The 26,956-nt window shown below is 44.5% G+C and overlaps 2 protein-coding genes across 2 annotated transcripts in view; both read left to right on the top strand.

Annotated features, from left to right (window-relative positions):
• The window catches only part of LOC147736542 (aldehyde dehydrogenase family 3 member B1-like), a 288,913-nt gene that overhangs the window by 91,723 nt on the left and 170,234 nt on the right, over positions 1-26,956 (top strand). Inside the window, exon 2 of the mRNA XM_086953282.1 lies at positions 24,703-24,865. Within this exon, the coding sequence (XP_086809408.1) occupies positions 24,704-24,865 (162 nt within the window). The 5' untranslated portion in view covers position 24,703. The remainder of the gene's footprint in view (positions 1-24,702; positions 24,866-26,956) is intronic.
• Positions 26,703-26,956, top strand: part of LOC147736541 (aldehyde dehydrogenase family 3 member B1-like) — a 404,208-nt gene continuing 403,954 nt past the window's right edge. Inside the window, exon 1 of the mRNA XM_086953283.1 lies at positions 26,703-26,742. Within this exon, the coding sequence (XP_086809409.1) occupies positions 26,722-26,742 (21 nt within the window). The 5' untranslated portion in view covers positions 26,703-26,721. The remainder of the gene's footprint in view (positions 26,743-26,956) is intronic.

The following is a 26,956-nucleotide window of genomic DNA, read 5'->3' as shown; positions in this document are numbered from 1 at the left end:
CTGCCCACAGAATTTTATAGCAAATACCTACACCTAGTGGCCCCGCGACTCCAAACGATATACAATGAGGCTAGAACATTGGGCCATTTGCCCCATTCCATGAGAGAAGCCCTGGTGATCCCACTACTGAAGCCGGGGAGGGAAAGCAGCAGTGTGGCCTCCTATAGGCCTCTGTCTATGCTCACCGCCGACTACAAAATTCTAAGCAGTATCTTAGCTGCCAGACTGTTGCAACACATGACTGGCCTGGTCCATAAAGACCAGTCTGGATTCATTCCCACACGCAGCACAACCACAAACATTAGACGGCTCATAAGGTTGATCAATGATAATCACCCGGAGGAACAGGCACCCATGATTCTTTCCATAGATATTGAGAAAGCGTTCGATAGCCTAGAATGGAAATACCTGTATGAAGTAATGGAAAGCTTTGGGCTCGGAGAAGGCTATATCCAATGGACTAAAATTCTCTACACATCAGCGGTGGCCATAGTTCGAGTGGGACTCCTTATATCACGACAATATCCGGTGGAACGGGGAACACGGCAAGGTTGCTCCTTGTCCCCCCTGCTGTTTGCCCTAGCGATGGAGCCACTCGCCGCTGACCTCCGAACGGGGAAACATTACAAGGGAATAGTTAATAGAGGGGAAAGACACTTCGTCTCCTTATACGCGCACAATCTGTTATTATTCCTGGAAGACACAGATGAAGCGCTGAAAGGTGCTGAGAGGCTCCTAGAGCGTTTTGGTAAGATATCGGGCCTAAAGGTCAACTGGACCAAGACGTGCTTGTTCCCAATACGGAAAGGAAGTACGTGACCGCCCCATCACCCTATGTTAACCTGGGAACCCACATGCCTAAAATACTTAGGGGTTTATATATATCACACGGCAGCAGATATACTAGACGGCAACATAGGACGCTGCATAAGAGCATTGAAAGGAAGTATGGCCTTTTGGGCCACCCTACCGCTCTCAATGACCGGTTGCATTTCGTTATTAAAAATGATCGCACTCCTGCGCCTTCTTTATTATTTCCGTACGCTTCCCGTGTGGATTCCCAACCCCCGTTTTCCGAAACTTAAACTCACAATTGACATCTTTCCTGTGGGGGTTGGGCAGATGCAGGGTTGCACTCAAGACGCTCCACCGCTCGAAGGATGAGGGGGGGATGGCGGTGCCGGACTTTGAACTCTATTACCTGGCGGCCCAACTGCAGCTCTATATGCAGGAGGTTGCGAGAGAATACCGGGATCCGGAGCAAGACAGACAGGGAGGTACGCCGAGGCATGTTCTCGCTTATATTGCCTTGCAACAGAAGTTGACCTTGAGCGATTTAACCCTTGAAGAGCAGACATTTAGGCAAACGCTGGAATCGCACCCAAAGCAGGGCCGGAGTCCGGCATCCGTATGCGCCTGAGATTCCTCTGGGGATGATAACAGCGCTGCCTCATGGGGGAGACTGGTCACAGCTGCAGACTTGGGAGGAGGCGGGACTGCAGGTACTGGGAGACCTGTATGAAGATGGAGCATTGTTACTGTACCAAACTCTACAAGAGAGATTTGACCTCCCGCAGGGAGGCTACTTACTGCATGCAGCGGTTACCAGAGCCATGCATGCACATTGGAGAGGGGGACTATCGGAGCCCACGACAACCATGGCCTGCCAGTATGTCATAATGGCGGCGGGCACATATAAAGCAGTAACATGCCTATACTCCAGGATGTTAAGAGAAAACTTGCCGCCATTAGCCGCACTAAAAGCTAAATGGGAAGCTGATTTGAATAAAGAGATCCCAGAGGTAGCTTGGGCGCAAATAATGCGGCGAGCACGGAAGAGCACGAGAAACGTACGCTTCCAGCAAATACACTTCTACATCCTGCATAGGGCTTACCTGACACCCGGACAAATCAGGAAATATTTCGGAGTGACGGACGCGGTATGCCCCAGGTGCACCTCGGAGGGGGCGGAGATGGAGCACATGTTTTGGTCCTGCAGACAATTAGGAGAATACTGGCGGGAGATAGGCGATACGCTGAACGAAGTGACTGAAAGGGGATTACACTCTGACATGGCCGTCAGCATCCTGCATTGGTTCCCACATGCCCCTACACATAGGGTAACTAGCAAATGTATTGATATGGGCCTTATCCTAGCCAAAAGAGAAATTACAAGACACTGGAAAGCGAGAGTGGGCCCCACACATAAGAGGTGGACGAGTGAATTCTTGAAATGGGCGGCTGCCGAAAGCACACTACCAAATGGCACGTCGAAAATTAGATGACAAAGCATTAGCAGCAGCGGCGGCATGGGAAACACTGGTGCAGGCGCTGCGAGATAACACATTACCAGATACTGAGGAACAACATGACTTGGAAGAAGTTGACCCTCAGGGCACACCAGGCGCATCACTCACGCACCCAGACAACTAACAATTCCTGATAACGCTAACAGATATAAAGTGCACAGCTCTGAGCTTAGATGGTGGTAGTTTTAGTTTGCAGGGGTGGGGGATGGTTGGGGACAAATAGTTGAGGTAGAGGGAGTTTGGCTACAAAATCAAATGCAGACATGTGAACCACTTGCGAAACTGAAGCAAATGTAATTGTAACATTGACTACGACACCTTCCTGCTGAATGCCGCCCGGCCTCAGGGATGTGGGCTCCAAGGCTGTGTAAATATTAGAATGACGGTAGACTTGGAAGAAGGTCGAGACTACACTACATAAGCAATTGTAATGCATGAATCATAACCCTGCAATAAAAACAATTAAAAAAATAATAATAATAATATATTGGTCAATGCTAGCAGATGTAATACAAGCAGATAGATACATGACATGTTAGAGTAGGGACCCATTTTCTCACTTAAAAAAGAAATGGTAACTAATTGTATGTATTCTTCTTTTTAGAAAGAATATAGTTCAGTCCTGAGGAAGGTGTTTATTCGATCCATATTAAGGCACCGAAACGCGTCGACATAAGGACTTCATATGTTTTTTATTTATATTGTATAAAATTGTATTAATTTGTATGGTGTATGTGAAATCTAGGCAATATATGCAAAACAAAGATTCATATATCAAATTAGAAATGTATGGAATGAGACGATCTTTGATTTGTGTAATTGACTACATATTGCTTTAATTTTTTTTCTTAATTTGTGTTTTATAATTTTAATCAGGTTTCCAAATAATAAGTTTGTGAGTAATGAGGAATTTATAGAGTTTTCTTGTATCTCTACATGTCATGGTAAAATTGATTGAGATTATCTGCTATATGTTGAATGGATTAGATTTAACTGAAGAACATAGAAAGGATACCCCCCTTTTTTTTCATAATGAGTGAGACAAGCATATGCTATCGGCAGTATCAACCAGAGTGCCGCACCTGCTGAATGGGAGGAGGAGCTGCGATCCCATCCTGGACTGACCTTCTCAACCTTCGGAAGCCTGCTTTGGGAGACCCTGTTTGCTAAGTGGAAAGGGCCGTCCCATGGGCCCCAGCAGGCCCAGACTGGTCTGCAGCAAACCAAGGCAGAGGGAGGCCAAGGTGCAGCCTGAGCAAGACAAAGGTGTGCAACTGCCTAGCTGGCTAGTACTAACTGGACCTGCCCTTGACCCTGCTGCTGACTTCTTTTGGAGTGAATCCTAACCCCAAAGTTGTGCCCTGCAGGTCGTGGAAACTTGACTGGTGTTAGAGTGTACTCCTCATTTCCCCAAAACACAGGAAGTGGACATTGTTTTCCAACTTTCTGCCCAGAGAACCAATGGGAAACCGGGTTTGCAGTCTAACATCGAATTGCCGATCAGCCTTAGCTTGCTGGTTTGCCCCACCAAAGGACATCTGACTTCTAGAAAAGTTTCAAAGTCCAATCATAGAGGGTTTTTAATAAACCAATGCTGAGCAACAACCTGTCAACGTCGAGGCTTTCATGGGCACAGACATCGGACTTTGCCTGCTCAGAGCCTTCTCGCCTTTATCGAGTACCTCGCAGACCCCGCTCTTGAGCAACCGGCCGTCATCAAGCCTCACTTAGTATTCAGCTTGCAGATTGCCTCCTTGACGACTAGTTTACAAACACTTTTTCTCTATAAAAGTGAATAGGTCTGATGGTAAACTCTTAACTGGGATGAACCTGGCCCTGTAGCCGTCAGGCACTCTATTATTGTCATCCTTACCTTTCGAATTTAAACCGATCTAGCGCAAGCAGATAACTGCAGTGGGGATTTTGTGCTTTTTGGTGCTATTTTGAATTAAAACTCCTTATCTCCAGTTCTATTTGTTGATTTTTTGCGGTAGCAGTGGTTATTATTTATTAAAATATTTTCAATTTTTCTAAATTTTTTTAGGATTTTTCTTGTGTTGTTCTTTCACTTTATTATCACTTTATTACTGTTTGAGTACTGCATACATTCTTTACAAATTGCCTCTAAATTAAGCCTGATTGATTTTTGCCAAGCTACCAGAGGGTTACGCTCAGTTTTATATAGTGACATTTGTGGTTCCCCCTGACAAGGATTCAGATTATTATTTGAGGTAGGTTCTCACTCCCCTAAACTAATTCTCCACTTTCTTAGGCTATTGATATGTGTACCTCTGCCTGCAGTGTTTGGAGCTGCACTATATAGTGACATGCACACTGTGACATGGTATCTTCCACTATAAAAGCCACCTGTCCTGCATATGTAATGCGAGCAGGGAACCACGTTTGGTGAAATAGCCTGTATCACTGCAGTGAAATCTGCACCCTCTAATCTGTCTCTATATTTTGTTTATTGTGTTTTTCTGTAGCACAAGCATTGTCCCTGCAGACTCAAGAGTGCTCCACATCATTAAATAATTTGCAAGGAAAATCATTTTACAATGTGTAGGGGTTAAAAAGCACCATTATTGTATTCACTACTTCATCTGATGTTCCATTAGAGACATTACCAGAGGTGGGGTTAAGTGTTTAATGCCAGAATATCACATTAAATCCTCCATTAAAGACATCATCAGAGGCGGGGTTTCGTTCTGATGTCATTATATCACATGAAATTCTCTAACAAGTAAAAAAGGGAGTAGATTTATTTTTCTGGGAGCATATTGCAGTTCTTAGTCATGTTTCCGGACAGAGTGTTGAGTAACAGTGATAGAAAATGGTTAAAGGGAAGGGGGTGGAAGACACTCAGTCATCTGTGTGGTCCGTTGTGTTTCCACCTCCCTACCAACTTGCAGTCCATGGTTAGCTTGTTGCCCATGCTCCCCCTCACCCCATGCTATGTTGCCTAGGTTTGTGTCCCTGGTCCCTCCCTTCTGCTCGGTGTGGTCTGTTGTGCCGGTACTGCCACTCCCACTGGCACTTAGTGGTTCGTTTACTGCTCCTACTCTTGCTTCTCTCACCCTCTGCCCTCCGTTGTCCAAGTCCATGTTTCTACCATCCTACAGTCAGAGTAGTCACAGAGAAATGCGGAAAGTACTTTACTGACATGTTTCTGAGATTTCTCAATCTTTATACAAAATTGGTTGGACCACTGCCACTTTTGCCTTTGACATATGTTGGAATAGACATAGGCAGTGCCAGGTAAGAGATTAATCATCTCTTCCAAGGTTTCTCTCATTTGAACTGAGAGAACTACCACTGTGATTGTGCCCAACGCATTTTTTTCGCAGCACACAATCCGTAAATTAATGCGGCATATTTCTACCAAGCTGAACCTTTGCTGTCTTTATAATAATGTCACAGCTGCGGTGGGGATGAAGGCACTACTAGCTGGTATCGCTGGATGCAAAAAAGGCGTTTGACTCAATAGAATGGCCTTTGCTGTTTTTAATCATGGATAAAATGGGGATCGACCTACTTTTTTAAATGGACTCAAATACTTTATACAGATCCGTGGGCATGACTCTAAGTGAATAGGGTCCTCTCCAGGAAATTCACCATAAAGAGGGGCACAAGACAAGGATTTCCCCTGTTGCCGATGCTATAAGCTGTGGCGATAGAGGCTTTGGCTGAATGGACACAGCCTGGTGCCCAGGTATGGGGCTGGCAATGGGACGACACATGGGAGGAACGAATATCTCTATATGCCGATAATATCATGTTCTAGTTGGCAGAACCGGATGCCTCCCTGGTAAGGCTTAGGGAGATCTTTACAGTATATGGACTAGGAATAAACTGGGAGAAATCCCTGATATCCTCAACGGGAAGTTGGGCAATAGACGGAGGCTTGCCCTTACCACTAAGGGTTTTTACCCTGATCTGGGGCTATGGATATCTAAAGACAAGAGAACTAGCTATGAAGACAATTTAGCTCCTCTCCTCCACAGGCTGGAAAAGGGCATAGAACACTGGAGGGCACTATTACTCTAGTCCGGGCAGAGCAGTGATATTTAAAATGATCACACTATCCCGTACATACAAAAAAACAGCCCGCACACCCTCTCCGATGAGTTCTTCCTTACAATAAATAGATTATTAAGATCTCTACTCTTGTTGAATGGTTCACTGTGGATAGCTATGCCTACCCTCCACAGATCTGTAAATGAAGGGGGCGTAGAGCTACTAAACGTTTGTAAATACTACAGAGCGGCCAATTTTTCATAGGCAAATGGGCATACGTACCACTAGATGACCCAGCATTTCAGATTGATCGGTCCAGAATGGGCAAGAAAGGATGCCTTCACGCACAGTATGGAGTATGGATTACGGCATACCACTAGCAACAGTACTATCTGTATGGCATAAGCTAAATAGAGAAATGGCACAGGATGATAGACTAACACCAAAGACCCCATAGTGGCTGGACACAAGACTCTGCACTGTCAGACGACGATTTTGGCCTGTTCACACTAGATGATGTATTGACACAAATGGTATAATGCCATTTGAGCAACTATAGATCGAGTATGAAATGACAAAGACACAAACATTTTTAAATACTTGCAATTACTCCTTGCGTTACATGCGAGGATCCACTGAGAGAGGAGACCAAAGAAGAGTCCACCCTAGTGATTATAGAGATAAAGTCATTCTAGCTCACGTACGACACATTGATGAGGAACACACAGGGCGAATGAGGCCAGATGCGGGCACATTTACACAGCGACATAGGGGATTTGAAGGATGACGACTGTAGAGGGGCGTTACAATTCCCAAGAGAAGTGGCCCTTAAAGACGAGATTCGGCCAAGTCCAATTAAAAATCCTGCATAGAATATACTATACCCGAGCCCTTCCGCCCACAATAGGTGGGGCCAAAGATGATCAGTGCATGCATATTGTGGTCAGAAGGGCACCCTCCTCCTCCTCACAATATGGGAATGCCCTAAACTCCAATCATATGTGGATTTAGTGGTGCAAAACCTAGAAGACACCACTGGAGTACACATTGATGCTCAAGTATCCCTAGTGATAACAGGATTATGGAGGGACTCATGCACAACGTAATATAAGCGAATACTGATCAATCTAAGATTTATAATGGAAAACAGGGAAATTGCTTAGAAGTGGCTCAGCACACTATACGCAAGGCTATAAGACTGGACTTTGGGAATGGATGTGTATAGGGCAAAGGAAAAAATTGATTGAAGTCTATGCCGCAAAATGTAAGGGGAGACTGGTCCACGGGTAGCTAGGCTTACAGAAATCTCAAATATGAGAAATAAGAAGGAGGATTAGAGTGAATTTGGCTCATGCAGACGAAGGCCAAAGGAAAAAAGTGGACACCCAGTTACCCAGAACCGTAGCATGCATCGGAAATACTTGCCTTAGTGAACTCTGAGCGCAACATGCATTTTCAGGGGGGAGGGGAGATAGTGTGCGAGTGTTGTTGCAATTGTTTTGCCTGACCACCAAATGCCAACTTAAAACTCAACCAAATGTTAAATAAAAAAAATGAGTAACTACTACATCTGAAGAATTAGAAACGGTGGTTGTAGTCCCAGAAAAGTATGCTGAGTAGTCAGTTAGTAACACATGAAGACTGAGGTACCGGGTTTTTAGGGACCCGGCGGTGCCAGGGGGAACACCCAAAGACCTCTTGAGTTCTTCCTGTTTCAGACCACAGAAACACAGTGTCTTCTAGGTGATGTCAAGGATCGAGTTTATTGGCTGCAACCAGTAACAGGTATCCTAGAAGTACAACAGCATGAAGCGCATGTATGTTCTCAGGAGACTGCTCGTTTTTACAGAACCAGCCTCTTCTTTTTATACACAAATATAAGCTTCAGGCAAGAATTCTTTGTTTTACGGTTCGACCATATACATATTTTCACTACAAAGAAAAAGCAGAGTCATGATGGCAAGCCCATATTTTAGTTTGTCCAGTTCGTGATAGATTACCCGGCAAGGCCCAGAACTTCCATCAGATATCGATGAACCCCCGATAAAATCGGGCACCTCCTCCTTGTAAAACTAGTCATAAAGAAGAAACAGGGACAGGTGTGTGTGTGATAAGCGTAGCTTGTATGAGATGAACGGTTTATGGCATGTTGTGCCTTGATGCTAATCTCGCCCGGCCATTGGGATGGGAACTACCCGAACAGGTTTGGCTTGAGACAGTGGAGTCAGCTTGCCCAGGTCACAGAGGAGTCAGCAAAGGTGTACGTCCTTTCAGATCAAATTCGGCCTTGGTCATTTTGACTATGTAAGGGCAATCACAAAATGGATGCCGCTCACAAAATGGAACCCGAGGGTTCAAGACAGAAAGTACGATTTCAAGGTGATTGCATCACTCAATCATGACGCAAATGCATAGGTATAATGTCCTGATCATTACCGGTCTATCGAAACAAAAATCGTCATGATACGATGATATTTTCGACACGAGTGTAAAGCTTCGGTACCACACAATAGCAGGGTCCAGAATTTTCAGTACCACAAGACATACAAGCAGAAAGTCTGAAATTAGCCCTAAAGTATTGGAAATTATTTAGGGCCAGATGTAGGTAGGCATTTACCGGTCGGTAACGGCCGAATTCGGCCGTTACCGACCGGTAAATGCAATCTGAGATGTAGCGCCCTGTATTTTACCGATTCAGTAAATTTACCGAATCGGTAAAATACCGATTCGGTAAAATACCGAATCTGTATTTTTTACCGATTCGGTAAATTTGATATGTAGGTGGGACTCTTCTGAGTCCCACAACCCTTACCGAATCGGTATTTTACCATCAAATATATTTGATGGTAAAATACCGATTCCGGTGTGCATGTACATGTGTGCATGCACACCTGTGCCATATGACAGGCAGACCTGCCCTTAGGGCAGGTATGCCTGCCACATGTTCCCCGAACCTTTTTTGGGGATGCTAGAGGGTGTCAAAGTGACACCCCCTGCACCCTTGTCAAAATCGGTATTTACCGATTCGGTAAATACCGACCGGTAATGCCCCATTCATTCCTATGGGCTGCTGGGTGGGAAGAAGGGAGGGGTATGGTCTATGGTTTAATGCTAGTAAAAGACCAATTAGTTATTAAACACTGAAAGAAACGAACATGAAGCAAAATATGAGTGAAGCATATGTTACTGTATTAATTATTGGCTGTTTTCTATTGATTGTAGTGACCCCTGAAGAAGTGCCATTAAAGCACGAAATGCATTGGGTTTTTTAGAAAATAAACGCTACCCTGAATGAAATATGCTTCAGTCGTGGTCTTTCATAGAGGTCTGGATGGACACAGGGAGAACACAAGAAACTTGGGAAATAGCATTTTCACTTCGCGTGTGGAATTTAAATAAGGTCAAGAATGAAAAAATGAGTAAAAGAAGAGAGGACAAATATTGTAATGAAAAGGAATACGTGCATAAAGATGTCGCCTAGGATGGCACAGTAACGCAGTGTGATTGGTTTGGGGTGAGATGTCGCCCCACTACAAAGATGGTCCTCATAGCACTTCGGCATTTAGTGTTCACGAAGAAATGGGGTTCCAATACATTGCGGACTTGGTGTCAGTTAAACCCCTATTCTGTTGGGTGAAGGTGTGGTCTAATACAGAGGCGGGTCTGAGTAGGCTGGCCATTAAGGACTGTCTCTCCTTAAAATTCCTTGGTTAAAATACGTCAGGGATTCTCTTTCTATTCTAGGGCGTGTAGATCTGTAAACCAGAACAAATGAGAACCCAGGATAAGGCAGTTACTAAAGACCTGTACTTTAAGCACGCAATGGGGCAATGTAAATCCAGAGAACCTTCTAACTAGACGGTGAGAGAACACATATTAGTCAAATCAACTCAGGGTATAGAACCATATCTTACACTAATAATTCAGTGCACATGATAGATTTTTAATTACCCGTTTTAGATGAAATCTTATTCATCATTTATTGGCGGTACCTGCAGGTTTTTTATGAATTTAGATGAGAGAGGGCCCTGTGGCTGCGACAATAGGTCTCCACAGGATACCCTACATCTAGTATTACTTTGTCCGTATTATGCCCATCGCAGAACAATGTTCCCGAAGGGCTTTTAAGAAGAGTTAGGGGCATATTATCAAGAACAGGTGATAAAATTATCGCCGCTTTATCGGCAGGAAACTGCTGCTAAAGCGGTGATAATGGGCATGATAATGTGCCCTTGTGAATTCCATAGCAGCCCAGGTTTACACCAGAACCTGGGCTGCTATGGGAATTCACAAGGACATATTATCAAGCCCACTATCGCCGCTTTAGCTGCAGTTTCCTGTCGATAAAGCAGCAATAATTTCATCGCCTGTTCTTGATAATATGGCCCATAGTTTTAGGCAGGCACGCGTAGCACTGTTGTTTTTAAAATTGTCCTCAGATGTTTTTACACTCTTTTGTGTTTCCAATTTATTAAGAGCTGCTGTAAAGTTAAGAGCCACTTGGGTGTCTGACGTCTAGAGGTATTCTTGTCATTCTGTCCCATCATGGGCTGCACCATTGTTATAGAAGATTATTTTACGGCTAATTGTATAATTGTTAACTTGTACTAAATTGGGAAGGATTGATAGTGACAGCAGGAGGCATAGGAGAGAGTACGATAGTATACATAACAGGTATTAATTATCTGTGGTAATCCTTTTTGTGTGATGTTGGTATTTGTCATAAAAAATGTATCTTTTATGGTAATATTTTTATTTGCCGAGTAAAGATTATTATTATTATTATTATTATTACTAAGAACAAGATACAGACTGCAGATTTGAAGTATGGCAGCATGCTAAAATATATAAGAATAGGAGTAGTAAGTCAAAAAACTAAATGGACTCTCTAAATTCATACATTAGCTGCTCTCTTAACTGATATCAGACCATCTTCAAGTGTAATGGAGGAGAAAAGTTACAGATTGTGTGCCTCATGCCAACGTTGGATGAATGTGCACATTATAATCTAGAAATATAACAGTTAGAAAAGCAGGAAATTATTCAGATTGCCTCAGTGGGCAAGATGGAGTATCAAGGATTAAATTGACATCTATGTCAAAAAGTGGTGAAGAAACTTCACGACCTATAAGTCAGTTTCGCATATAGCTGGTTTTGAAAAGGCTCAAAGGCTCTGTAAAAATGTGAGAATTATTTTGACAGACTTAAGACAAAATCCTAACTTAAGTCTGTCTTAAGTCTGTCTTAAGTTTGTCTTAAGACAAACTTAAGACAAAATCCTAACTTCTGTGAATACCAAAAGTAGTAAGTTTAGGATTTTGTCTTAAGTTAGTTCTGTGAATCGGGCCCATACATCTCATGTCTTAGAGAGAGCAATTGTTTGAGAAGTTTGTATGCACCACATGTGTCAGAGAGTGACTAACGTGATAATCAGCACGGCAGGAGCAATGCACTATGCTTGTCCTTCAACACCCACTGATGCTCAACCAAGGAAGTTGTACACGGCACTCATTCTGGAGGAACACCAAGGGGAATTAGGACAAAATAAGAAAATAGCCAACCTCTGACTGTATGACAGGTTCCTTGTATCACTCTTGAAGCTCGTCTGCCATCTGCCTCTCAGTGTGCTGGTGCCTGAACAGCAACAAAAACAGATCATTCGTTTTTCCTAACAACAACCCCTTTACAGCTTTTGTTTTATGGTTTCAATGATTTACATTGTTTTTCTCAATCTAGACTCAACACACATGTTAGTTCCCATGAGAATCCTTTAAAACGTTAGTTCTTTCTCTTCTAAATGTTTATTTGCTAGAATAAAACTAGTTTCTGGATTGGGCACATGCTGCCTGGTTTCCTTAATATCTCTCATTGGTTAGTGCAGATTGCAAGATTCACCGAATAATAATGAAGTCTCTTATAAATAATCAAGAATCTTGCATTTTTTCCACCAAGTTCTTTTACTGATGCTCAATCATGAGTCCTTTGTCTCAAATTCCTGACCTTCATGCTTGCATAAAGGAGGTAGACATTAAAGGTACTTAAAGAAAGAAAATGGAATCAGCACCCATCAATTTAGATTATTGAAAAAAGTTCAGCAATAGCATCAAGTGTCCATGAGCATTTGAAGAAATTCGCAAGATCCAGGCCTTAATGTTCAAAAAGATGGTTTCTTTATTAATCAGAAGTCATTTAAAAATCAGTTTTGACAAATTTCATTAACCCATCCAGCCAACGCGTTTCGTCTCATGAGAGACTTCTTCAGGGCTCTAAAATGTCTTCTTTTGAGAATTCAATTTTTATTCAAAATGACGTTAATATGTAGTCAAGTAAGAGTCTAATGACACACTATTAGTCTTGAAACGATGATAGCTAAGTAAGCATCATCGGAAAATGGCAAGGTGGCCAGGCCCAGCAGCAATGATAAAGGCATACGTTCGTGAAGCATATGGCTGGGTCCAAACTGGGGTGGCGTAGTGGACAAGAGAACGAAGGATTTAACCCATATCTTTTGACTGGAAGAGAATGTTTGCATTGTCAGCATTCCGTCCATCATTTGTTTGCAGAGACAAAGCAAGGCTTCTACGCCTTAGCCGGATTCCCTGCCGTGTTTGCGGGCAATCGACTGCACACATGTCCCACTTGTGCCCCCTGCGGATACTGCACACCACTACCGCAACAGAAAGCACACACATTCCATCAATGTGCAGGCAATAGTGGACCACCGGGGACTCTTTACCAATGTCGTAGCCAACTACCCAGGCAGTGTGCATGATTCCTTCATCTTCTGACAGTCCATCACCAACCAGCGCTACTAGGATGGCAGATATGGGATGGGACTTCTTGTTGGTAAGTACCAAGTCAACACTCCACACATCACAATGCCTCCAAAGCACAATGCACAACTGTGGGGATGCACACGTGACCAAACCACAATCAACATGTCAAACTACACAACCACCTACCAGACACGACCACACCACTCCATGGTCATCCTGGCCTACCCCTGCACCCAATACAGACATTTCATGGCACCACAGCCACACAACAGTTGAACGTGTGGAGATGCGGAATGCAGTTATAACACATTTGAAGCACTGCTCTGCCCACATGACCCTACCCCAGTCCCCCGCAGGTGAGCGACCCGTGGCGGTGGGCCCATGTGGCCCGCTGTGCATCCCGGGCCACTAGCCCTGTGCGACTTGTGTCATCCCCTCTTGTAGTTCTGACATTGCATGTCTGAGTGCCTGATGACAGGTGGTGTAGTTGCCAGCATCAGCTACTCCCGGCGGGCTGGCTAACACTCACCACACACAGCCAGCACAGGTGTCACTGGATTGGTGGACCAGCCATCACATTCTGCCAACTCTGTTTTCCTTGCACTGTCACAGGTGATCAAGGATATGCACTCTGCCCTTGGATGATGACACCCGTCCGAGACCTGGACACACTCGCCCAGAGGCAGTACAATGCGGCCCACATACGCACCGGATGCATCGTTGAACGCACATTTGGCATGTTGAAGTCACGTTTCAGGTGCCTGGACGGCAAAGGTGGGAAGCTCCTGTACAGCCATCATTGGACATCATGTGCAAGCTGATCGTTGCATGTTGTGTGTTGCACAACATCTGTGTTCGCACCAGGGCCCCATGGATCCCAGTTCCAGAGGTACCTGCCGATGATGGTGGTGATGGGGCAGGTGGCCCACATCCCACTGCAGCAGCGGCAGGAATGGCACGTAGGAATACCATCATTGACACTTACTTCTCATGAGCACGTCACATTGTGACCATCCATGGCAATCAAGTGACAGTAGAAAATGTCCAAATGCACTGAATGTGTGAATAAAACATTTTTGCAGGTTTCAGCTTGTACTTGAACATTTTAATGTTACTTTTCCCTGCGTTTGCAGATGTGATTTGGTAGGTTGTGCACATTTGCTGAACCAGTTGTGTCCTCTGTTCAAATGTGGTGGGGGTGCTGTTTGTACCGGGATGTTGTCAATGCCGGGGTGCACTCCTGCTTATGTGCGTATGCGCACGGTGGGTGTGTTACTCCTGTGGCTCTGATTTGTCTGCCACTGGTCTCTTTCGTGCGGTGTGCCTGTCAGTTCTACTCTTCCATGGTGCTTGGATGTTGTGGAGTTTGTGTTGTCCTCTGCAGTTGGCCAGGGTGCATCCGTGGTACTCCACTGTTGATGAATTTTGTTTTGTGGCATTTTCCATATGCTGTTCTTGTGCTATTTTCCCGCATTGCGCGTGAGTTTTGCTGCCCTCACGCTGGTTGTCACTGCTTTCTTATTGCGCTTGTGCCCATTGCAGGTTTTTTCCCGTTGGGGTTTGTCTTTTTATCTCCATCGAGGTGGTTCTGTCACGGACATTGCCCGCGGTGTCGGCAAACTATTGCATGCTACTGCCGTGTTGTGAATTCCATGTTGTGGCTGAGTTGTTTTCCCACGATGGGCTGCGATGTTGAAAATTGCGTTATGCTACTCTTGCGGTAGTTATTGCGGTAGTTTATTTGATCTGATGTCAGAGATGTATAGATTGTGGTAATGTTTTGAGTATATATTGTTAATTGGTCCATGAAGTGTGACACTCACTGTCGGCCTCTAGATTTTGTTCACAAAGAGAATAATTACTGTTTACTAGTACTTTAGAGCTGTGTGTAAATTTCTTTAAGATATCCTATCCTTTTCTAAGTACTAATTGATAAACTTGCAGAGAAAATGATGTCTGTAATGCAGTAAACTATATATCTTCTCTTTACATTTGACACACTAATGTACACCTTTTACAGATTTTTATAATCCTAAGAATCTTTTTCACCATACTTCCATTCAAGCAAATATTTCTTTGAAGTGGGTGGAGTGCTGAAGGTAGGTGTATGGTTAATCACAAGTGGTAAAATAGGTAAAACAGCCTTCACAGAGAACAACAATAAATATTTTTTAACCTGTTCAAATCATAGCATTTGTGGAGGTTCACTAACCAACTAATAAATGTTGTTTTAAACATTGTCTGAATGTTCTTGAATTTGTTTATGGTAATTACAGTTTTTCCAGTGTTGACAGTACAGAGATATATTCTGAATATGTAAATAGTACATTTTGTATGTCTGTTTACAACTAATATTAGTAACAACATGTACTATAGAAGACAATATAACTTAATAAACATAAATATTCTGAAATCAGTGGCATTGAAAAGATAATTACTGTTAAAATTGCCTTAGAAATGAAAAACTCTACAAAAAATAAGAACATCTGGTTAATGGTGAGGGAGAAATGGCTATCCCATGATGTGCAATGCTTGGTTATTAAAAATTCAGTAGATTCTTCTTAAACAGAGAGTGAGAGAGCAGGAAAATGTCATATCTACTAAGATGTGGGCACTGTCCTGCTCTCTCCCTAGCACGTGTGCCGAATCCGGCTGCCCAGTGCTGCGCCCACACCTTTGCACAACTGTGCAAAGGGATCAGTACCATAGTGTTTGTACTGGAAGAGCACCCTTCCAGGATAAAATATTATCCTTAGGAAAACATTAACACTTTCCCTCTTTGGGTGTTGGCTGTACAGTGCAGCATACATACAAAATGTGAAAAACGTATGAGAAGTAAATTAAGAGTAATGAAACAACCATCTCAGAGCTGTGAGGGGTTAGAAAGCCCTCTGTCTCCTGAAACCTCTCTGGGCATAATTTAAACCTCTATGAATGGTTTAATACCTGCTACAGTGATGGAATAATTTACTCCGTCACTTTAACACATAGCCCATCCACAACATTTAGAAATGCATCCTGACACCAAGGATATCTGTCGACATTAAGAAAAACTACTTTCATTGCAATTAATTGTAATTTTGGTATAACACTGACAAGCATTGCTATGAGACATTATGGTTAGCAATCAACATTTTTCTCAGTTTCTTCTTTTTGAACAAGAAAATCCAAAAATAAGCGTTTGTTTATGAAAACAAAGAAGCTAATGGTCACAGCAGCCCAGAAGATGTGAAAAATGTTTCCTGTCCACGGACGCCAGACATAACATTATCCGACCTACATTGAGCAAATGAAGTTATGGAATTTATCCAGTGGCCTCGATTTCATCAGGTTGTTAGAGGAAGTACTATTTGATAGAGCTTCTGAGTTTTGTTGACTCTTTGGACTTTGCTTGGGCCTGTAATTCTGGAACTCTATTTAACCCCTCCCATGCTTGTGACGGAACCGTTCCGTCACGAGCCTCGGGTGGGCTGTGCTAGTGACGGACCGGTTCCGTCACGGCTCGCTCGCCGCGCCTGCGCTGACATTCTGAAGCGCGGGCAGGGACGTGACGGATCCGTTCCGTCACAAGCACAGCTCACCCGCGTGCCGTGACGGAGCGGTTCTGTCACGGGACCGCCGCGCGGCCCCGCCTCCCCCTTAGCACTGCGGCGTAATAGCCGCCACAGTTAAGGGGTTAAAAGCTAATGGCTGCTATAATTTGCTACAATTAGTTACAAGGGTGTATTAGGACATTTTTCCCTCAGTGCGTAGAATGTTCTAATATCATTCTAGCCCTCTGTAGTGGATATTGCTGCTGCCTATGTTCTGTTACAGACATTCATTTTTCTCGCTGATCTGAAACACTGGTCTGGGCCTTTAGTAGTTTGTATAGCCTGGTACACATCTGACTGTAGCTGGCTGTTCTGTCCATTAATCGCTCCTGTCTTCTTATACATTTTTCCGGTTTAAGTTGGGTCTATAATAGTAGACTGTGCCTTTAATGGCCGGAATAGCTTGCTACGGTGGTCTGTACAGCTAGAACAACATTAAAAGATGTACATAACAAAAATCATGAATAGTTTTCTATTTTCGAACCAGTAAAGATGGTTCTAAGAATATTTTTGTGTTTTTTAACATTTTCGAATTTTGTTTTGCTGTAAATACATTTTTTTCGGGTAGAACAAAAACAGGAAAAAATCGAGAACCTCAGTATCGGAAATTATTTTTTGCATGCGTTGTTGTTAGTAGTGATCAATTGTTGTCTTGTAGTGGCACTCTGTTCACCAACCAACCAAAAACCTTTTTGCATAAACAGTGCAATAGAAGTCCATGATGACATAGGGCCTGATTCACAGAACTAACAAGAAAACATCCTAAACTTACTACTTTTGGTATTCACAGAAGTTAGGAGTTTGTCTTAATTTTGTCTTAAGACAGACTTAAGACAGACTTAAGACAAAATCCTAACTTAAGTCTATCTTAAGTCTGTCTTAAGACAAACGTAAGACAAAATCCTAACTTCTGTGAATACCAAAAGTAGTAAGTTTAGGATTTTGTCTTAAGTTAGTTCTGTGAATCGGGCCCAGTCAGTTCATCAATGTCAATCATCACCGCTCTTAAATTCATTTTTAGCATAATGGATGTAGATGTTAACTGCTCCTGTGGCATCTAACATGATGGCCTATTCAACAAGGCTCGGCTGATGCAAATTCTTTTAGACGACAAGCATTTAAGGGCCACATGTACGACAAAACATTTTCCGAATTCCTAATTGTGACTTTTTGCGACTCCCAATGAGGAACTCACAAAATGCGATGTACAACAGTCTCCCAGACACTGTTTGTGATTCCCAATGGGGTCGCAATTGACCTGCCTCATAAATATTTATGAGGCAGGTCGCAATTTGCAACCACTGGGAATGGTCTGTAATTACAGGGATGAGGTCCTGCTGGGGTCAGCGGACCACCATGTATGTGATTGCTTTTTAAATAAATCATTTTTTTCTTTGAAACAGCCTGTTTTCCTTATAGGAAAACGGGCTACATTTCACAAATAAAAATGAAAAGCTCCCTTTTTATTTTTTAAGAGTAGGAAGTGGTCCGTGGAACCACTGCCTGCTCTTAAAAAAATATTGGAGCCCACATTCACAAAAGGAGAAGGAATCCCTTGGAGATCTCTTCCAGTATTAAAATGTGTTACCTGTTCCTTTAAGGAGATGATAATTTATGAATGTTTTGCAACCACATTCCGGTCATGAAACATTCATACATGCCCCTGTCACTCACTATTCGGAAGGGACTCCTTTTTCCTAATACCGACTCACAAACCCTATTTTGCGAATCAGTAATTGGTTATTGACTCGTAAAATAGAGTTAGTACATGCTAAATGACTCTTTAGCAGTCTCAAATGGCCCGATTCTCTGTTTGCAACCGCTAAAACGTGTGGCCGTAAATGCTTGTGCATCCCACTGGTGCCAAAGCTATATTTCGTCCAGTGCCCCTACTAAAATCTACAGATAATTTACATGTAGCGATTTGAGCAGAAATCTTAACCCCTACACTGCCAGCAATGTTAAAAACACACCGCACAACAGAATCTTGTGTTAGTCTGCTCACACCTCATCATCTTTCACACCAGGTGTCTGGGGTGTTGGAATTTCCCCCCACAAACCATTCCTGTCTTTACTTACCCAAATAGCAAAAAGCACTCACATAAAAAGTAAGACAAAGAGTCACTGGTGTGCACTTAAAGGACAGATGTAAAATGGCGGCCAAGAGGGAGCAACCAATTAAACTTGTTTTATGACACGGTTATGAGCCAATGAGCAGTAACTTCATTAGTACATACAGCGATATAAACCAATGGTATCAGGCAGTCAGGTGTGCTTTTATTATAAGTCACATGTACTACGGTAACGCTTTCAAGGACTGCAGGAACACACCACATACAAACTCAGAAATTTCATAAAACCCCAATAGATTTTGCTTGTTTGTCAAGGGTTAAAGTACAAACAAAAACCACCTCTTCATAGTAAACACAACTTTGTTTTCGAAGTTCTGAGTCCTATGGTACTCTAGCAGGACACAGAAAAGGACTAAAACCTACATGGGATTCCCACTGTACCTTCTTATTGTATCTATGAGGCTTGAGGAAGTACTGCAGTACCTTATAGGAGGTTAAAAAATAAAACTGCCATTAGATTTGCCGCTCAGGAGACACTGATCAAAAAATAAGCCCACACACTTTGACAAGATCCTCAAATATTTTTCTTGACCACCGTTACTAGAATGGTGTTTAAGAGAGACAGGTTGCTGTAAATGCGATGTGTAACCATCATGTCCTCTGACAAAATTGGACTCCAGCAAACAGCAGGCATATGATTCCCCAGGCCTATCAGAGGTGCACCATATGAAGACGATAACATTTACTATGCTCTCGGTCACTTCTACAGCACTAAAACAAGCAAGGCCTGAAAAGGAATCACTTATGTCTCATTTTGTTTGCACTTCTACCATGGTACAAAAATGTAAAGCCCTATTTTGCTCAGATTTTGCATCCGGGTTGTGTCACTTTTTTGGAGCAACCCAACTTAAAATCTATTTGGGGATTGTTAGAAATTGGGCTTCAGGTTGGTAGATGTATGCACCCTATTCAAGCAGGAACCAAAATCCTAGGGTAAGTCATAACACACCTTAAATAATCCTGTGCTCACTCTCTGGTAGCATTGCACAGGGCAGTCAGGCTTTACCCAAGAATGAATGAATGATCAATTTATAGAGCGCAAACAAATTCCCAAGGGCTTCAAGGCACTGACAAAAAAAAAAGGACAAGAGACAATGTGATGATGTGCAACACTTCATACAATGACACAGGGAAAACACCAGAAATAAAGCTCCACACCAGGTTAGAAAAATAGATTATTATATTATTAATAAAACAAGACGAAAACGACAAAAGAATAAATGTCAAAATAGCCCTTATAAGCAATAAGCTCTTAAAATGGGTTTTCTTGACTCACTAGATGGTGGCAAAGTCAATAGTTCAGGCTGACCACAATGGATCGTGGGCCAGATACAGGGACTCACTTGGCCCGCTGAACCAAAATACCTTGATCCAGGACGCGTCTTCATCGATGAGGGTGCGTCAGTTTCGAGCCACACAGTGGAAAAGATGCATCGATTTTCTCCATTCAATTGCGTTACTGCATGCGTTCTGAGTGCAATCGCTGGTTCCAGATGTGATGCGTTGGGTCCGCTCCCAGCAACAATTCAGATGCGCTGGTTCCGACTAATGCAAAGGCCAAGATGCGCCAGTTCCGATGAGGATGCGTTGGTGCTGGTGGAAGAAGCACCTTAGGCCTCACTTCCAAGGGTCCAGGACTGGGGTAGCACCACTTGACAGGTCAGACTCACAGCTTGCAGAATCCAGGTGCAGATGCAGGTAGCTGACGTCCTTGATAACCCTGAGACTTGGACCAGGAGGCAAACCAGCAAGCCCTCTAAGTTACTTTGGGTTCTGGTGATACAGGTCAAGTCCTTTTCACCCAGGCAGGAGAAATGCAGGCAGCAGGCCAGCTCAGCGAGGCAAGAGTACAGCAAGGTACAGTCCAGCAGAGCAACAGTCCAGCAGAGTGACAGTCCTTACAGCAATTCTTTGTGTGGGGACAGGGCACAGCCCTTTCAGGTGTAAGTGTCAGCTCCTCCCTTCCATCCTGCTCAAAATGGTCCAAAATGGTCCAACTGCATCCAGATGACCACTCAGGCACACCTGCCCTACCTTTGTGTTTGAATGTCTAGAGGGAATTCAGGAAGCCAGTTCTCACCCACCCCAGGCGTGTATTCCAGAGACAGGCAGAAGGCACCAAATGGCTAAGGTAACTAAATGGCAACTTTCTAAAAGTGGAATTTGCTAAACTGAAATTTAAAATTCAACTTCACCATAAGTTGTAATTTTACATTGTGAGTTCATTGACATCATACTTGGAAAGTCTCTTTACAATTGGGAATTACACTTAAAAGATGTAACAAAGCAATCCCAATGTTATCCAATCAGAGAGATATGCCTTACAGTAGTGAAAAACAAAATTGGGAGTTTTTCACTGTAAGGAAATGCAAAACTTAAAAGTACACGTCCTGCCTTATAAATACATGGCACATGCACTTTAGCCCTGGTTAACAGTGGTAAAGTGCTTAGAATTCTAATGCAAGCAAAAACAAAATTGGAAAAAGAGAAGGAGGAAGGCAAAAGATATGGGGTGACCCTGCAGAAAGGGCCATTTCCAACCGGGATTTACAAAGACATGCAAATCTCAATTTAAGTGGCTTTATAATTTTAAAAAAGTAATGAAAGGCATAGAGCTGCATTGCTTAGCTTTGCATGGGTAGAGTGTTCCCGTGTATCCACCCGAGTATTTTAATGCAAACCCATGTTTACAAGGATTTGTAAACATGGGCTTGTACCAAAGTAGTGTGCCTACCTGTGGTGGGCGTAACAAGGAGAAATATCTTTATTTCTTCTTGGTACTTCCTCTTTGTATGTGTGCGCAGTATACATGCACCTACAAAGAGAAATAAGCCTCAAAGAATAACTATCTTGACCATAAGGCTCCATTGCGCGAGCCTAGTACAACAAGATACCGGTTATGGCTTACACTTTGCCTGCACACCGTTTGTCACTAGTATTTTTCGAAAAGTACTCACTCCTTTGGGTCAAGCGAAAAAACCCCAAATCTCTAAATGAAATTCCACAATTTTGAGGAGCATAATACAGTTCTTTCACAAAGAGTCCAGAAGTAATCCCAAATAATTCGAATGCTTGTATCCCACTTTTGTTCAAACAGGTGACAACAAGTACCTCACTTAAGCTTAGACAAATGACAGCAAGAAAATGTGTACTATTTCTATAACACACAAGGGGCCTAACTTTACTACTCCTAAACTAAGAAAAATCCTAACTTTAAGACTTTCGGTATTCACAGAAGGCATTTAGCAGTCCTGAAGTTAAAACTCCTAACTTCTGTGAATACCGTAATGAGTAAGTGCCTTTTGTGAATACCAAAATGAGTAAGTGCCTTCTGTGAATACCAAAATTGTAGTAAGTTTAGGATTTTGTCTTACGTTAGTTCTGTAAATCGGGCCCCTAATTCCCTGGGAAACAGTGGCACTTCAGGGCTATGCAACTCACCAGCATAGCTCATGCAGTGATGCAGGAGTGGTGAGCAGTAGAAGAACCAGTTGCTGCACAGGAAGTGCTGCATAAAAAAATAGGAAGAAAATGGCACAAAGTAGTGGCCTATAGCGAAGTTAATTAAAGAATATATTCAAGGGCCATGAAAGACCATCTCCACACATAAAAGGGGCCGATTCCGATTCGGGTCGGAAGGGCTCCGAACCATGAGTCGGTCAGTGCCGGCCGGATTCTATTCTGACCGAGCCATTCCGATGGGCTCGGTCGGAATGGAATTTGACTCGGAATTCCGGATGGCCTATGACGGGCTCGGAGAGCCCGTCTGCCCTCCGGAAATCCTTCAGTACTCCCCCGGTCGCCTCTTTACGACTGAGGGAGTATGATGGCAGTTAATCACTGCCTTCTTGTGCCGGTCTGTCCGAAAAAGGCAGTCAGAAACTGTCTTTGGGGGCCCCAGCTGGGCACGCATGGGTGCAAGGCTGCCGAATGGTAGCCTGGGGGCACATATGGTGCCTCTCTGTGGATTCCTGCACCCGGTGGCAGGCACCTTGGGGTGACGGCCACAGGGTGCAGGGATGAAATTCACCCCTTCTGTTCTCAATGCAGGCATGCATTCCGCACGGAATGCATGCCTGCATTGTGAAGTATACGAGGGTTCGGTCGCATCGTATTAGCAGGGCCGTAACCCACAACAGCAGTCAGCACTGGTCCTGACCGATGTCGGACGGACCGGAGTCCGTCCGACATCGGAATAGGCCCCAAAGTGTTTTGCAAAAAATAAAACAAATAATAAAATATATTTTTAAAAGTTTAAAATTAAATTATTTTTCTTCTAAAGAAGTTCTCAACTGTAAAAAAAGAAATGCATAAATATATAAAACCAAAAAGTGTTAAAACAACAAAAAACAAAAAATGAAATAAAAATATGCATCCAATCTCTTCTACACAGATCTACAGGTTATGTGTAATTGAGGAGGACGAGCTGGATTAAAATGCCGGGCACAAGAGGCGTGGGGTGTTGGGTGGATGGCCCCGCTGGACACGAAGCCCTGCGGCCAATACTGCTGCTATGCGCGGCCGAAAGCTGAGCACAGCGAGGAGCTGTCTGAATATGATTTTTAAAAAAACATACACTCACTGGAAATAAAACAAAGGTTGAAGTGTTTTTTTATAATTAGACAAGGAAAAAACACTTTATCTTAAGTTAAACAAAATCCGAGAATTTCCCTGAAAAAACAAAGGTTGACGTGACCTTTAAATCTTAACTTACAGAAATGTAATGAAAAAACACTTAAGTTAAAGTGACGCTGACAAAGTCACACTCATAGAAACATTTAACAACAGATAAATGATTAAAATTCGTCAGTTATAATTCAGTGCACCAACTAAAACTTGTGCCCCATCCATGCAGTGCTTATGACCTCACATATCGCTTCATTTAAGACATGTTAAATTACGAGTGATGACATCACACCGTAAAAGGACTGCCTAAACTTACAGAATCACGTAAATCCTGGAGAACTGTCCTGCCGTGGAATCTGCATGTTTGTGGCCAGGAGCATCCTTGAATGGTCCACGAAATCCAGGTCAGGCCATTTTATCCGGATGGGCTCTGACTGTGCAAATTAATTGTTTTAGATTTAAGATTCAGATTTTAGAAGTTAATACATTTTATCCTATGGGAGTATACTGAATGTCTGGAGTAGAGCCGTCCCTCCTACTTGTAAGATGGACACCCCTATTGCAGGAAAAGCAATATTTTAAGGAATTACTAAGTTTGCAAGCATGGAATACATCATTAACTTTCAAGACCATATGGGCCCTATCTTTACATGACGTCATTACCTATAACATATGGATTCGGTGTGAAACAGTACTATGAAGAGGAATGTGGAATTTCTTTTTGCAAACCTTTCTTTCTGTGATCCACCAAACCAGTCTCAGGTCAAAGAGGGAAACTTCCTTGTCCTTTCTTGCATGCTTTGAACTTTATCATCATGGGGAGATTACTGCTACTTCCTGCCTGGCTCACCCAGGGCTAGGCATACAAGCCTTCTCAAGTGGCTACTCATATCTTTACAGCTCCCTGTAATCAGATGAGATGTGTGTGGGTTAAAGATCCTGCCTCTTCTCACTGGTAATCCAGCTATGCCCTATAAAAAGCTCACTCTCAACCTGCAGAGTCCCTGATGCTCCAGCACTGATCCACAAGCATCTCTAACAGTTCAACACATTGTGAGGCCCAAAGCCTCTCCACTGTTTCAGAGTTTGGACTGGAGTCTGACCTGCAGCACCCTCAGTGATTCCACTCATGAGAGTCCCATGGTTTTCCCAATGCACCTCCGTTGTACCTTGCAACACCCCTACAGGCAGCAGATACTGGCAGTCCTACAAGTGGGTGTTTGACCCTCTCCTGTCTTCTTGTATTCAGGATGTCCAACTTCAAGAACATTGTGGACCGTCTGAGGACCAGCTTCAAATTGCGCAAGACTCGATCCCTGGAGTACCGGCTGTCCCAGCTCCAAGCCCTAAGGACATTCCTTGACGAGAACAACGCAGCCATTAATGAGGCGATGGCTCAGGACCTAAGGAAGGTGAGGAGGGTCTGGGACCAGGGTGGGGGAGGTGCATAGCGCAGCCATTAATGAGGCGCTGGCCCAGGACTTACACAAGGAGAGGACTGGTCTGAACACAGACGGGGAGGTGGACAGCGCAGCCATTAATGAGGTGCTGGCCCAGGACTTAAGGAAGGTGAGGAGGGGTCTAAGCACAGAGGGGGACGTGCACAGCGCAGCCATTAATGAGGCGCTGGCCCAGGACTTAAGGAAGGTGAGGAGGGGTGTGAGCACAGAGGGGGACGTGCACAGCGCAGCCATTAATGAGGCGCTGGTCCAGGACTTAAGGAAGGTGAGGAGGGGTCTGAGCACAGAGGGGGACGTGCACAGCGCAGCCATTAATGAGGCGCTGGCCCAGGACTTAAGGAAGGTGAGGAGGGGTCTGAGCACAGAGGGGGACGTGCACAGCGCAGCCATTAATGAGGCGCTGGCCCAGGACTTAAGGAAGGTGAGGAGGGGTGTGAGCACAGAGGGGGACGTGCACAGCGCAGCCATTGATGAGGCGCTGGCCCAGGACTTAAGGAAGGTGAGGAGGGGTCTGAGCACAGAGGGGGAGGTGCAGAGCACATCCATTAATGAGGTGCTGGCCCAGGACTTACAGAAGGAGAGGACTGGTCTGAACAAAGAGGGGGAGGTGCACTGGGTGACATTAATAAGGTCGCTGTACCCGGGACTTACACAAGGTGAGGAGGGCTGTGAGCACAGAGGGGGACGTGCACAGCGCAGCCATTAATGAGGCGCTGGCCCAGGACTTAAGGAAGGTGAGGAGGGGTCTGAGCACAGAGGGGGAGGTGCAGAGCACATCCATTAATGAGGTGCTGGCCCAGGACTTACAGAAGGAGAGGACTGGTCTGAACAAAGAGGGGGAGGTGCACTGGGTGACATTAATAAGGTCGCTGTACCCGGGACTTACACAAGGTGAGGAGGGGTCTGAGCACAGAGGCAGAGGTGCATAGCGCAGCCATTAATGAGGCGCTGGCCCAGGACTTAAGGAAGGTGAGGAGGGGTGTGAGCACTGAGGGGTACGTGCACAGCGCAGCCATTAATGAGGCGCTGGCCCAGGACTTAAGGAAGGTGAGGAGGGGTGTGAGCACAGTTGGGGACGTGCACAGCGCAGCCATTAATGAGGCGCTGGCCCAGGACTTAAGGAAGGTGAGGAGGGGTCTGAGCACAGAGGGGGAGGTGCAGAGCACAGCCATTAATGAGGTGCTGGCCCAGGACTTAAGGAAGGTGAGGAGGGGTGTGAGCACAGAGGGGGACGTGCACAGCGCAGCCATTAATGAGGCGCTGGCCCAGGACTTAAGGAAGGTGAGGAGGGGTGTGAGCACAGAGGGGGACGTGCACAGCGCAGCCATTAATGAGGCGCTGGCCCAGGACTTAAGGAAGGTGAGGAGGGGTCTGAGCACAGAGGGGGAGGTGCAGAGCACATCCATTAATGAGGTGCTGGCCCAGGACTTACAGAAGGAGAGGACTGGTCTGAACAAAGAGGGGGAGGTGCACTGGGTGACATTAATAAGGTCGCTGTACCCGGGACTTACACAAGGTGAGGAGGGCTGTGAGCACAGAGGGGGACGTGCACAGCGCAGCCATTAATGAGGCGCTGGCCCGGGACTTAAGGAAGGTGAGGAGGGGTCTGAGCACAGAGGGGGAGGTGCAGAGCACATCCATTAATGAGGTGCTGGCCCAGGACTTACAGAAGGAGAGGACTGGTCTGAACAAAGAGGGGGAGGTGCACTGGGTGACATTAATAAGGTCGCTGTACCCGGGACTTACACAAGGTGAGGAGGGGTCTGAGCACAGAGGCAGAGGTGCATAGCGCAGCCATTAATGAGGCGATGGCCCAGGACTTAAGGAAGGTGAGGAGGGGTCTGAACACAAAGGGGGAGGTGCATAGCGCAGCCATTAATGAGGCGCCGGCCCAGGACTTAAGGAAGGTGAGGAGGGGCCTGAACACAGAGGGGGAGGAGCAGAGGATAGCCATTAATGAGGCACTGGCCCAGGACTTACACAAGGAGAGCACTGGTCTGAACACAGAGGGGGAGGTGCACAGCACAGCCATTAATGAGGCGC

The sequence above is a fragment of the Lissotriton vulgaris genome, chromosome 1_2 (assembly GCF_964263255.1).
Source record: "Lissotriton vulgaris chromosome 1_2, aLisVul1.2, whole genome shotgun sequence".
Lineage (NCBI taxonomy): Eukaryota > Metazoa > Chordata > Amphibia > Caudata > Salamandridae > Lissotriton > Lissotriton vulgaris.
This window is presented reverse-complemented; position numbering and strand designations above follow the sequence as displayed.